At 42.8% G+C, this 12634-nt stretch overlaps 1 protein-coding gene across 4 annotated transcripts in view; it reads right to left on the reverse strand.

Moving 5' to 3' along the window:
• The window catches only part of USP32 (ubiquitin specific peptidase 32), a 244139-nt gene that overhangs the window by 37378 nt on the left and 194127 nt on the right, over positions 1 to 12634 (reverse strand). For all 4 annotated transcript variants that reach the window (XR_011026247.1, XM_068268724.1, XM_068268723.1 and 1 more), the window contains 4 exons: positions 9306 to 9480; positions 6957 to 7108; positions 1820 to 1931; positions 892 to 1115 (listed from right to left, as the gene is read on the reverse strand). Coding sequence is in view for 3 of the 4 variants with exons in the window: in XM_068268724.1 (XP_068124825.1) it covers positions 892 to 1115; positions 1820 to 1931; positions 6957 to 7108; positions 9306 to 9480 (663 nt within the window). In the remaining variant the exon portion in view is untranslated. The remainder of the gene's footprint in view (positions 1 to 891; positions 1116 to 1819; positions 1932 to 6956; positions 7109 to 9305; positions 9481 to 12634) is intronic.

The raw sequence follows: 12634 nt of genomic DNA on the forward strand, positions 1-12634 counted from the left end.
ACGCTATAACTTTTACCCAAACCAATAAATATACACTGAATGGTTTTTTTTTTTATCAAAAACATGTTTGTCCACATTTTTCGCGCTGCATGTATACAGAAATTTTACTTTATTTGAAAATTGTCAGCACAGAAAGTTAAAAAAATCATTTTTTTGCCAAAATTCATGTCTTTTTTGATGAATATAATAAAAAGTAAAAATCGCAGGAGCAATCAAATAGCACCAAAAGAAAGCTTTATTAGTGACAAGAAAAGGAGCCAAAATTCATTTAGGTGGTAGGTTGTATGAGCGAGCAATAAACCGTGAAAGCTGCAGTGGTCTGAATGGAAAAAAAGTGGCCGGTCCTTAAGGGGTAGAAAGACTGTGGTCCTCAAGTGGTTAAGTGGCCTGAAACAAGAACAGAGGCAGTATGTTTCAGACTGCAAATTGCATGCTAGACTTACTCTGGATGGCAGCATCAACGTCATGCAATGGGCTAAGGGGTTAAATGCACATGCGCTCCTGTGGAGCATGCGTACTTTAGTAGAATAGTTAGACTTTTATAAACACCCTATTTGCACTAAAGGTGTACATTTATGTTATCAATGACCATTATGTAGTAAGGTGATTAAAACATTAAAAAATTGACAAATACCATGTTGTAAGCTAGTGCTATAAATGAAAAGCTAGAGGACATTTAAAAAGATTCCAATAAGCTGTAAGAAATGTATACATTTATATTTGCATGTGATACAGCATACCAGTAGCAGGTGACTAAAACTAAAAACAGTTTTGTTTTTTTCAGAGAGAACAATATTTAGACCCAAGGTGAAATTAATGAAAATCAGCATACTGGAAAAATATTTGTAATGCAAAATGTGTGTAGGATACATGTTTTTCAGACATTCTTACCATTTTTCTGTGAATTGCAATGATATAACCTATGAAAGGGCCCTCCGGGTGAACTGAGACATGACCATTGAGTACTCCATTCACCATAGTCCTGTTCCCCATAGTCTCTGTTCCACATGGCACTACAGTATTTGGCATCCCATTTGGGATTATTGGTGGCCTGTTCAGCCCCCCATTTGCAATGAGACTCTGGGGTCCATTTGAAGATGGCACTGTGCTGGGCTCTGCAAACCAAAAAGTTAAAAGACTAAGTTAGATTTGTAGGCAATATCTTTTCCGAAAACTAAAAAGGTACAGCACAACTGAAAGAAAACCTCTTTCATAATAATCAAGAAGGAAATACAGGGAAAAAAAAGTGGTTGCTATAAAAGGTAACATCAAATCATTTGAGCAAAGAGTCAACAGCACAACCACAAGATACTTAAAAGTATATTACACATAAAACGCCTACATCCCTGAAAGGATAGATTACTGCCTTAAATGAAATTCTAAGATTAAGAAAACTGATCTATGCACCAGGGGTACCACAGATTAAGTTGTCAAAATAACGTACTTCGTAATTCCTCGGTCAATTACAGAACATCATACTTACAGAGAGTATTAAGATTACAAAACCTTGGTGGTGGGAAAACAGCCTATAATTCTTAGTTAAAAAAAAGGCTTAATTATGGTATGCAGGGCAGGGACTGAGGTTCTCTATGGCCAACAAGTCAATTTCACTTTTCCTGCTCCCAAAATGAAACAGAGTCCGTGTAAAATCCTGCACGATACCACCATGTTATTGACGTGTAGAAGATACTTCTTCATGTTCAAAATAATTCCATGAAAATTAGAACAATATATATATCAAGAAGAAAATGAATCAAGAAGTTCCACCATTTGAAGTTAAATGGTTGTGAAAAATATATATAGTTTACCAAGAGCTTACCTGGCTGAGCTGGACTAGTCGCAGATGTAGGAGAACCAGGAATTGGTACCTCAAAAGCACAAAGAAATCCACTAACTGACAGTCGAACCTTTTGGTTATCCAGGGGAAAATTCTAAACAAAATAAAAAAAAAAAAAAAAAAAAAAGAAAAAAGGAAAAATCTTCATCAACTTCGTAGGGAAATACAGTGTGACAAACTAGGACTTTTATCCCTAACAACCAATCATACCCTACATGTCATGTCATAAGTGCAAGGTAGAAAATGACACTGTTTTACTTTGTAAAGGTCCCAATAACAAGCAATGGTTATGTTATGATATTTGACAAATCAATAGATTTTAAATTGGAAAAGCAGAGAAGTCTAACACCTCTAATGTCTGGTAATGTTTATTTTGAAACACTTTTTTTTTAAAATCCATTGGTTCATTGCTTAACCTAATATTAAAATATACAGTCCATTTAATAATAGGACTAATTTAGAAAACAGTCATTCACTGCCTTCTATGTCTGTTTCCGACTCTTTAAAGCAAATCTGTCGTGACGCAAGGGCTTCCAAGGTTCATCAAATACGTGCAATGGGGGCGACAGCGCTGGAATGAGGGGACAGAACTTCACTTTTCCATATATGAATATGTGACTTTAAAGTGTACCGGAGACCTGCAAATGTAAAGATTTTTTACTTACCTGGAGCTTCTTCCAGCCCCATAAGCATGGATGCGGCCCTCGCCGTTCTCCCGCTGTCCTACGTTTGTCCGCAATCATCCCTGGTAACTGGCTCAGTCGGGTCCAGTCTGGGTCTTCTGCGCATGCGGGGACTCGGTAGATCCGGACTGACATGACTGAGCCAGTTACCAGGGATTGCCACTAAACGGAGGCATGTGGGAGGACGGCGAGGGACACATCTGTGCTTATAGGGCTTATGGAGCCCCGGGTAAGTAACAATTCTTTACATTTGAAGGTCTCTGGTTTACTTTAAGTCACTTTTACTTAAAGGTGCATTTGGGCTAAGCTTAATTGCAACTGATTGAACTTGATGGACAGATGTCTTTTTCAACCAAAGTAGCTTTTCTGAGTGTTTTTTTTCTTGCAACCCTTCCAATACAAGCCAAAAATTACTGTAACTTTTTTTGATGCTGCTGCAGGCCTCTTGGTAGCTTCTCTGACCAGTTTCCTCCTTGTTTTGAGTTTTTTTTTTTTTTAAGAGTCTGAAACAGACATAGAAGGCAGTGAATGTCTGTTTTATAAATTAGTCCCATTATTACTGGTAAATGGAGTGTATATTTTAAGACTATGTTAAGCAATGAACCAATATATTTAAAAAAAAAAAGTTTCAAAATAAACATTACCAGAAATTAGAGGTGTAAGGCTGGTTTCACAGTGGGACATTAAAGTCCCACGTTACAGCAGCCAGTAACGCAGCCTTAAGGTAGCCATACACTGGTCGATTTGCCATCAGATTCGACCAACAGATAGATCCCTCTCTGATCGAATCTGATCAGAGAGGGATCGTATGGCTGCCTTTACTGCAAACAGATTGTGAACCGATTTCAGCCTGAAACCGTTCACAATCTGTTGTGGTGGTGGTGGTGGTGCTGCCGCCGCTCCCCCCGCCCGCTGTCTTCTCCGCTCTGGTCTCCAGGTCCAGCATGCTTTACTTCTTTCTGCACGGCAGGAAGTTTAAACAGTAGAGTGCCCTCTACTGTTTAACCTGCTGAGCGGTCTGGACGAGCTCAGCTCGTCCAACACCGCCAGAGGCTGCCGCTCAGGCCCTGCTGGGCCGATTTCCACCAAATAAAAAGCAGCACACGCAGCCGGCACTTTGCCAGCCGCGTGTGCTGCCTGATCGCCGCTGCAGCGCGGCGATCCGCCGCGTGCAGCGGCGAAAGAGGGTCCCCCCAGCCGCCCGAGCCCAGCGTAGCCGGAACAAACAGTTCCGGCCAGCGCTAAGGGCTGGATCGGAGGCGGCTGACGTCAGGACGTCGGCTGACGTCCATGACGTCACTCCGCTCGTCGCCATGGCGACGAGGGAAGCGAAACACGGGGGGCCGCTCATTGCGGCCTTCCGTGTTATTTCTTGCCGCCGGAAGCGATCGGAAGATCGCCTCCGGAGCGCCCTCTAGTGGGCTTTCATGCAGCCAACTTTCAGTTGGCTGCATGAAATAGTTTTTTTTTAATTTAAAAAAAACCCTCCCGCAGCCACCCTGGCGATTTAATCAGAACGCCAGGGTGGTTAAACTTCCTGCCGGGCAGGAGGAACTGAAGCATGCCGGAGACCAACGCGGACACGGAGCAGCGGTGACCGGGGGTAGTCGTGCTGGCGGAGCAGGTAATGTATTGCCGCTCTATTGCGTCGGTCGTCGGGCAATCGAACGCCGCTAGCGACGCGCTCCCTACCCGCGGGCGATCGACGGTAATTTTCTGCACGGAGCGATCGACGGGATCGGACTAAATGGATCGAAATTCGGCGTGTAGCGCGAACGATTGGCTGCAGATTCGATCCCAGTGATCGAATCTGCTGTCGAAACGGCGGCAAATCGGGCCAGTGTATGGCCAGCTTAACTCACAGCACTGTAAAATCAATGTGCTGTTCACAGTGCACACGTTGCGTTACATAGTAACGCAGCACGTTTAAACATAGTGCTGCATGCTGTACATCGTACTGGGCTAAGCCACGTTAGACTGTTTGCACATGCTCAGTAATGTTGGAGGAGGAGGTCTCCCCTCCTCCTCTGCGGCCAGCCACACGGCTAATTAATGTTCACTGCACTGTGGTGACTAGTGGTGGAACTGTAGTGTTGTCCGGATCATGAACAAATCGTTCATTTGATCAGAATCTTTTTTGTGAGTCGAATCATCACAATGAAAGATTCGGTTCACAGTGGATGTCTGTCTGGAAGAAACAGGAACATACAGAATGTACAGTGCAGGGAAAGTCCTGTCCTGCTAGTCATTTCACCCAGTCTGCTTCCCTAGTAAAATGATTCAAATCATTCGGTTCAAAGATCCGGATCTTTTCAATGATCCGATTCAAATGATCCAAAGCCTTAAAAAGATCTGGACTTCCTATCACTAACCTGGAGCGGCTGCTTTGAGAGCTGAATAACGCAGCTCAATCTGACGTCCAACTTCAACACCACCATGCATTGCGTTATGCGACCTTAACGTCCCCTAAATGCAGCGTCTTGGTGTGAAAGTAGCCTAACACTTCTCTGCTTTTCCCATTTAAAAGGGAAATCTATTGATTTGTCAAATATTTATCATCATTTATCCATCTCCTGACTTGTGCACATCAACTACTTTAACCCTGAAATATTTTATCAATGCCTTGCATTCATAGTTCATGGTTTGTTTTCTGTTGCTCTACCAAACAATGGAATGCTCAATGAATACCCATCTTTAGGCAGAAGGAGTGAAATCTTATAAAATCATTTGACATATATGCAGCTACAGCACATGAATCATGAAGCAAGCATGATACACTTCTGCAGCAATAGGAGTCTAACCTACTGCAACATCACTTGCAGAGAACTGAAACTTTCTATTTGCATATGCACGAGGAGGTGGACTCTGGCTCTGCTTAAGAGGCAGCCCATATTTGCTATAAAGTTACACCCAGGTGAAATGTTCATATAGGACATGAAACACATCATTTGGAGGAGATGTAGCTGACAATGTTTAGCGCCCTCGTCTCCTGCATTCTGACAAATCACCCCATTCATACGCGTGTGGACCTGGGGCTTGGGAGACCACTGGGGAGTGCTTCAGAGGGACACCTTAACTGGCCAAAGGTGAACTTATTAGCTGGTGGACTTTGCCCTACAGCTTGGCTACCATGGATTCCGCAACATACTCTCCATGACTGGAACGTGGGGAGATCCCTCTGGCTTGACTTACATGTGCAGCTCTTGCAAGCAAACTGCTTTGCCCTCCCGTTTTACTGCTACTGATTTGTGCATTATTTCTACCTGGTCAAATAGCATCTCTAGCTTTGTGGCTGTTGCTTATCTAGGGGATCCCCGTTTCTTATGGACAGTCCAGGTTGAGTCAACATGAATGGGTTGTTTGTGGTGTGCTAGTATTGCTTACCGTGGCCACTGTACTGTAAGGTTTATTGTTTTTGAGTTTGTCATATTTATTATTCTACAGTGGATAGTTCATATAACCACTAACTCCTTTATTTTTATTTTTTTTTCCTGTTTTTAAATAATCCCAGTCAATCAGGAACTCACAGGTTATATCATAGTTGTGCGCACAAACTGTATGCCAATCCTTTAATTCCGCAATAGAAAAATGCATTTTTATTTCATACTAGTTCCCATTTTGTTAGGTATTTGTATATGTACTAATTGTGGTAGTGCTGCACGCTTAGCTCATGGGGGTAAATAACTTTTATCCCTTTTCTGATTGCATACAAACTATATTATTGATTTTTGGACTTCATTATTTTTGACCAAAAAACAAACAAACGAAAAAAAAAACTGGCAGAAGCTGTCCTACTAAAAGTGGACAACATTTGTGCATTTTTGAAACTGGAGAATGCATCAAGGTTAACATTCTATTTTTAGTGGTTCACCTACAAATAAATGTACACCATGTACACATATGTAAAAAAAAAAACTTGAGGACATCAGATGGATCAAAAGCAGATCATTTCATTTTGTGTCTGCAAACCAAACATGCATTGTGGACTAAAGCCCCATACACAAGCTCAACATATGTCTTTTATGCAGCACAATTATCAAACAACTTTTGTTGTGAAACAAGTTGAAACAACCAAAAAACTACTGATAAGATGTCAATCCAACAGTTGGATTGACATCTTATCAGTTGTTCAAAATATTCTAAAAGTGGATCCGTAACATCTACTATCTTGCTCAATAAAAGCAGATGTTTACAGCTAGTGCTGTGCCACCTCCTGTTCTTTAAACTTGAAGTCTTGGTCTTTGAAGGCCATGGTAACCCTCGGAAGGCAAGGCCCTGGCAAGCCAGACCTTTGTTGCTCTAGCATGAATGCTCCAGTAGACACTACAGAGCAGAAGGTGTCACAGGAGCTGGAGTTTTCAGTTGTTTCTTGTAATTTTCAAGTTTGACCTTACTCAATGCAAATGCATGAAGTATATATTATCACTTTTTTTTACCTTAATATTAGATCCATGTACTTCTGCCAGGAGGATTTGCTCAGGCTTCAAACAACAGAGCTCACTAAGCTGTTTCTTCAGGCCTGTGTACTTTTCATCCATGTTCAGCCTCAACCCATACCGTATGGGAGTTGTGCCATCTAATTTAATAACTTAAAAAAATAAATAAAATATAAGTATGTGTGTTAGCTTTAGAATCAAACAGTAAATAGCATATACCTAAATTTTCTCTGTTCTAAAGATTGTTAGAGGAGTGTTTGTTTTCTTGAAGCCCAACTTTAGGAAAACCAAAGAAAAAAAAATTAAAAAAATAATGTTCAGTGTCTATACACCTGTACCATTTGTGTACTTAAGTCATTAAACTACATTTTACACATGGTTTGTACCTCTCTTGTAATTATATGCGGTGTATTTTCAGTACTATTAGTTTGTGACATTTCTTATTGGGTTATAAACTGTCTGAACTGGTGTTGGCATTGTAAGGGGAAGCTCTGCAAGCAGCATTAGAAAATAGTTTTGGGCTGGAAGGAACTGGATGTCACATCAACTTTGACAAGAAATGGGAATAACCTCATTCAAATCTGTTTTTGTTTTGGCTGAAAAGAAAACGCCTGCATAAACTATGGTGGTATTGCGAGCAGCATGGTGATTGAGGTAGTTAGTGGCTAGCAATTTTGCCTTGAAATACTAGTTTCCCAGGTTAAATTTCTGTCTCGGGAACCATCTGGATGAAGTATGTAAGTTCTCCCTCTAGCACTCCAGTTTTGGCCCACATACACAAGCATACTGATATGTTAATTTATGCAGGAGAACAGAGGCGCCAAAAGGATAAAAGGAAGCTAAATGAGCTTAAAAACCAAATTCTTGGTAAATAGAGGAGGTAGTGGTGGACTTACTTCCTCCAAGTAGACACACAACGACTGTAGTAAACAGTCAATATATTTTATTTATGAACTCCAAATATGCAACGCGTTTCGCAGGTTTGATCCCGCTTCATCAGGCAATAACAACGGAGCAATAGCATATGTGGTCAGTAGAAGAGCCAGGCATCCCAGAAGTGCCTGGCTCTTCTACTGACCACATATGCTATTGCTCCGTTGTTATTGCCTGATGAAGCGGGATCAAACCTGCGAAACTCGTTGCATATTTGGAGTTCATAAATAAAATATATTGACTGTGTTTACTACAGTCATTGTGTCTACTTGGAGGAGGTAAGTCCACCACTACCTTCTCTATTTACCAAGAATTTGGTTTTTAAGCTCATTTAGCTTCCTTTTATCCTTTTGGCGCCTCTGTTCTCCTGCATAATATTGAGTCCACCCTGGGTGGAGGGTTGAACCCCTTTTTCTCATCTACAGAGAGCGACTTCTTATTCCTGAGTGGGGTCAGGAAAATCTCCCCACCTGCCTTTACAGTGGTTGCCTAATGGTAACCCTGGTTTGTGAGTATTAATATTTACTCTATCTAGTAACCATTTACCAGTACATATTACACTACTGGGGCTCTTGGTGTTCCTCGTTGATATGTTAATTTGTCATCCCTAGAGATGGTCAATGAATTGCAATCAATGAGTTGCAAATCTTTCCATGTTAATGCAAATTTGGTTGATCTTTGAATCTGCAAACTGAACATAGACAAATACACAGTTGCAGCCAATTTTGTTGTGTGTGCTTGTGCTATGCAGCAATAATTCACCTTTAAACCACTGTATGCACGTGCACACACGTCAGCTTTGTATCGTGGAAGCAGCTGCTGGAGAGATACGTAGAGAGCGCACTTCTCTTATGCCAGACTGGAGCCGACTGACGGAAGTGCAGGCACCTGGTTCCCGAAGCTGCGGGCAGCGGAGGAAGGCGGCGTGGGAGCGATCGGAGCGGATGGGGCTGGAGGAAGCCCCAGGTATGTATAAAATCTTTTTCATTTTACAGCTCTGGTACACTTTAAGCTTCATTATTACTGGTCAGTCTGTTGAAACAGATTACTTCCTAGGTATACAGTTTTAAAAGCCCTATTATCGTCTAGTAACATTTTCAAAAGACATGTTACAGTGTCTTGTACCACTATTTCAAAATGCGTATTACTGTCTTGTAACATGGTTTCCTAAGGCAACTTCAGCGAGTGGCGATTTTGGCATTGTATGAGAAATGTCAAATCATGCTGGCTGACATTTCTACAGGTACACACAACTTGTACAAAATGAATCAACTAAGCCTCAAAATATTATTGGTTGTTCATTTTCTGTTACACTAATGACATGTATAAAAAAAAAAAAAAAAAAACACCAACTGTAGGAAAGACAGCAACGCATTCTCTGGCAGATATAAACATTAAAATGCTATTTCCACCAACCTGTGATTTCCAGATGCATGTAACTGTCCATAGGAAGAGGCAATGAAAGGAAATTGAATGGGTCGAATCGGACGCTTACATGTCCACAGGTCTTGCATTTAACCTGAGACCTTAACTGTCCGTGAAACAAATCCACAACTATGGACTTGTTTCTTCTCAAGTGATTGTCCCATGCCTGAAAAATTGAGAACACTATGTATTAACTGAAGTGTTAAAGACAGTAATGCATAGCATTACCTCTACTGCACCAAACAGGCTAAATTCCAGGAAGCCTAACCAACACAAGCTGCATACAGAGATTTGAATATCACCTTCTGAAAAGAACTTTAGTGAAACGATTGTTCAAATATCTAGTGTACATGCTTCTCCTGACATCACTGGTTACTTATAAGTGATCTATTATGTTTGTTTTCTTACAACTGACCTCTATTTTGATTTTACAGTAGTCCTCACAGCAAGCTACAGTATTCTCCTTCTCCCCCTCCACTTCACAGAACACTAGAAGCTTTCCAAGCAGAAATATGTACAACAATCATTCCCAGCTAGATCTTTCCAGGCAATTATTATTTAACCACTTGAGGACCACAGTCTTTCTACCCCTTAGGCTAGTTACACACCAGGACGTTGCGTTTAGGGGACGTTATAGGGCACATAACGTGCCCCTAACGCAACGCCTGGTGCTCTCTGGTGTGGACGTCGGAGTGAGCTGCGTCGTGCAGCTCACTCTGGCGTCCGTGATGCGTACTCTTGGATGCATGCGGCATCACGTGGTCCCGCTCGGCCAATCGCCGCACAGAGCGGCTGCTCCAGGAAGTAAACACTGCACGTCACTGAGTGCAGTGAATATTAATTAGCCATGTGCCCGGCCACTCTCCCCTCCTCCCCAACATGACTGAGCATGTGCAAACAGTCTAACACGGCTTAGCCGCCTAGAACGCACAGCATGCAGCACTTTGCTGCGTTACAATGTAACGCAACATGGGCAGTGTGAATAGCCCACTTGTGTTACATTGCTGTGCGTTGGGGGAGCGTTACAAGCTGCACTAACGTGCGCCTGTAACGTCCCTGTGTGCAAGAAGCCTTAACCTGCCTGGCGTTCTATTAAGATCGCCAGGGAGGCTGCGGGAGGGTTTTTTTTTAATAAAAAAAAAAAACTATTTCATGCAGCCAACTGAAAGTTGGCTGCATGAAAGCCCACTAGAGGGCGCTCCGGAAGCGTTCTTCCGATCGCCTCCGGCGCCCAGAATAAACAAGGAAGGCCGCAATGAGCGGCCTTCCTTGTTTTGCTTCCCTCGTCGCCATAGCGACGAGCGGAGTGACGTCGTGGACGTCAGCCGGCCTCCTGACGTCAGCCGCCTCCGATCCAGCCCTTAGCGCTGGCCGGAACTTTTTGTTCCGGCTACGCTGGGCTCAGGCGGCTGGGGGGACCCTCTTTCGCCGCTGCTCGCGGCGGATCGCCGCAGAGCGGCGGCGATCAGGCAGCACACGCGGCTGGCAAAGTGCCGGCTGCGTGTGCTGCTTTTTACTCGAGCCAAATCGGCCCAGCAGGGCCTGAGCGGCAGGCTCCAGCGGTACTGGACGAGCTGAGCTCGTCCAGACCGCCCAGCAGGTTAAGGACCAGAGCCTTTTTTTTCCCATTCAGACCACTGCAGCTTTCACGGTTTATTGCTCGGTCATACAACCTACCATCTAAATGAATTTTCCCTCCTTTTCTTGTCACTAATACAGTTTTCTTTTGGTGCTATTTGATTGCTGCTGCGATGTTTAGTTTTAATTATATTCATCAAAAAAGACATGAATTTTGTCAAAACATGATTTTTTTTTAACTTTCTGTGCTGACATTTTTCAAATAAAGTAAAATTTCTATATACATTTTTGTCCAAATTTATTGTGCTACATGTCTTTGATTAAAAAAAAAATCCAATAAGTGTATATTGATGGTTTGGGTAAAAGTTATAGCGTTTACAAACTATGGTGCCAAAAGTGAATTTTCCCATTTTGAAGCATCTCTGACTTTTCTGACCACCTGTCAGGTCTCATGAAGTGCTAAAATTCCAGGATAGTATAAATACCCCCCAAATTACTCCATTTTGGAAAGAAGACATCCCAAAGTATTCACTGAGAGGTGAGTTCATAGAAGATTTTATTTTTTATCACAAGTTAGCGGAATTTTTTTTGATTTTTTTACACACAATTGTCCATTTACAGAGATATTTCTCCCACCCAGCATGGGTATGCGTAAAAATACACCCCAAAACACATTATACTACTTCTCCTGAGTACGGCAATACCACATGTGTGACACTTTTTTGCAGCCTAGGTGCGCTAAGGGCCCCAAAGTCCAATGAGTACCTTTAGGATTTCACAGGTCATTTTGAAGCATTTGGTTTCTAGACTACTCCTCACGCTTTAGGGTCCCTAAAATGCCAGGGCAGTATTGGAACCGCACAAGTGACCCCATTTTAGAAAGAAGACACCCCAAGGCATTCCATTAGGAGTTTGGTGAGTTCATAGAAGATTTTATTTTTTGTCTTAAGTTAGCAGAAATTGATTTTTTTTTTTCACAAAGTGTCATTTTCCACTAACTTGTGACAAAAAATAAAATCTTCTATGAACTCACCATACAACTAACGGAATACCTTGGGGTGTCTTCTTTCTAAAATGGGGTCACTTGTGGGGTTCCTATACTGCCCTGGCAGTTTAGGGGCCCTAAACCGCAAGGAGTAGTCTAGAAACCAAATGCCTCAAAATGACCTCTGAATAGGACGTTGGGCCCCTTAGCACACCTAGGCTGCAAAAAAGTGTTACACATGTGGTATCGCCGTACTCAGGAATAGTATAATGTGTTTTGGGGTGTATTTTTACACATACCCATGATCGGTGGGAGAAATATCTCTGTAAATAGACAATTTTGTGTGTAAAAAAAAAAAAAAAAAAAAAAAAAAAAAAATCAAAAAATTGTCATTTCCTTAACCTCCTTAGCGGTAACCCCGTGTGTGACACGGGGTAAGCCGCCGGAGGGTGCCGCTCAGGCCCTGCTGGGCCGATTTACTTCATTTTTTTTTTGCTGGACGCAGCTAGCACTTTGCTAGCTGCGCCAGCACCCCGATCGCCGCCGCCGCGCGCCCGATCGCCGCTATCCGGTGCGGCACGCCCCCCCCCCCCCCAGACCCCGAGCGCTGCCTGGCCAATCAGTGCCAGGCAGCGCCGAGGGGTGGATCGGGTCTCCCAATGACGTCCCGACGTCGCTGACGTCATTCCGCCCCGTCGCCATGGCGACGGGGGGAAGCCCTCCAGGAAATCCCGTTCTTTGAACGGGATTTCCTGAT

This window comes from Hyperolius riggenbachi, chromosome 2 (genome assembly GCF_040937935.1).
Source record: "Hyperolius riggenbachi isolate aHypRig1 chromosome 2, aHypRig1.pri, whole genome shotgun sequence".
Classification (NCBI taxonomy): domain Eukaryota; kingdom Metazoa; phylum Chordata; class Amphibia; order Anura; family Hyperoliidae; genus Hyperolius; species Hyperolius riggenbachi.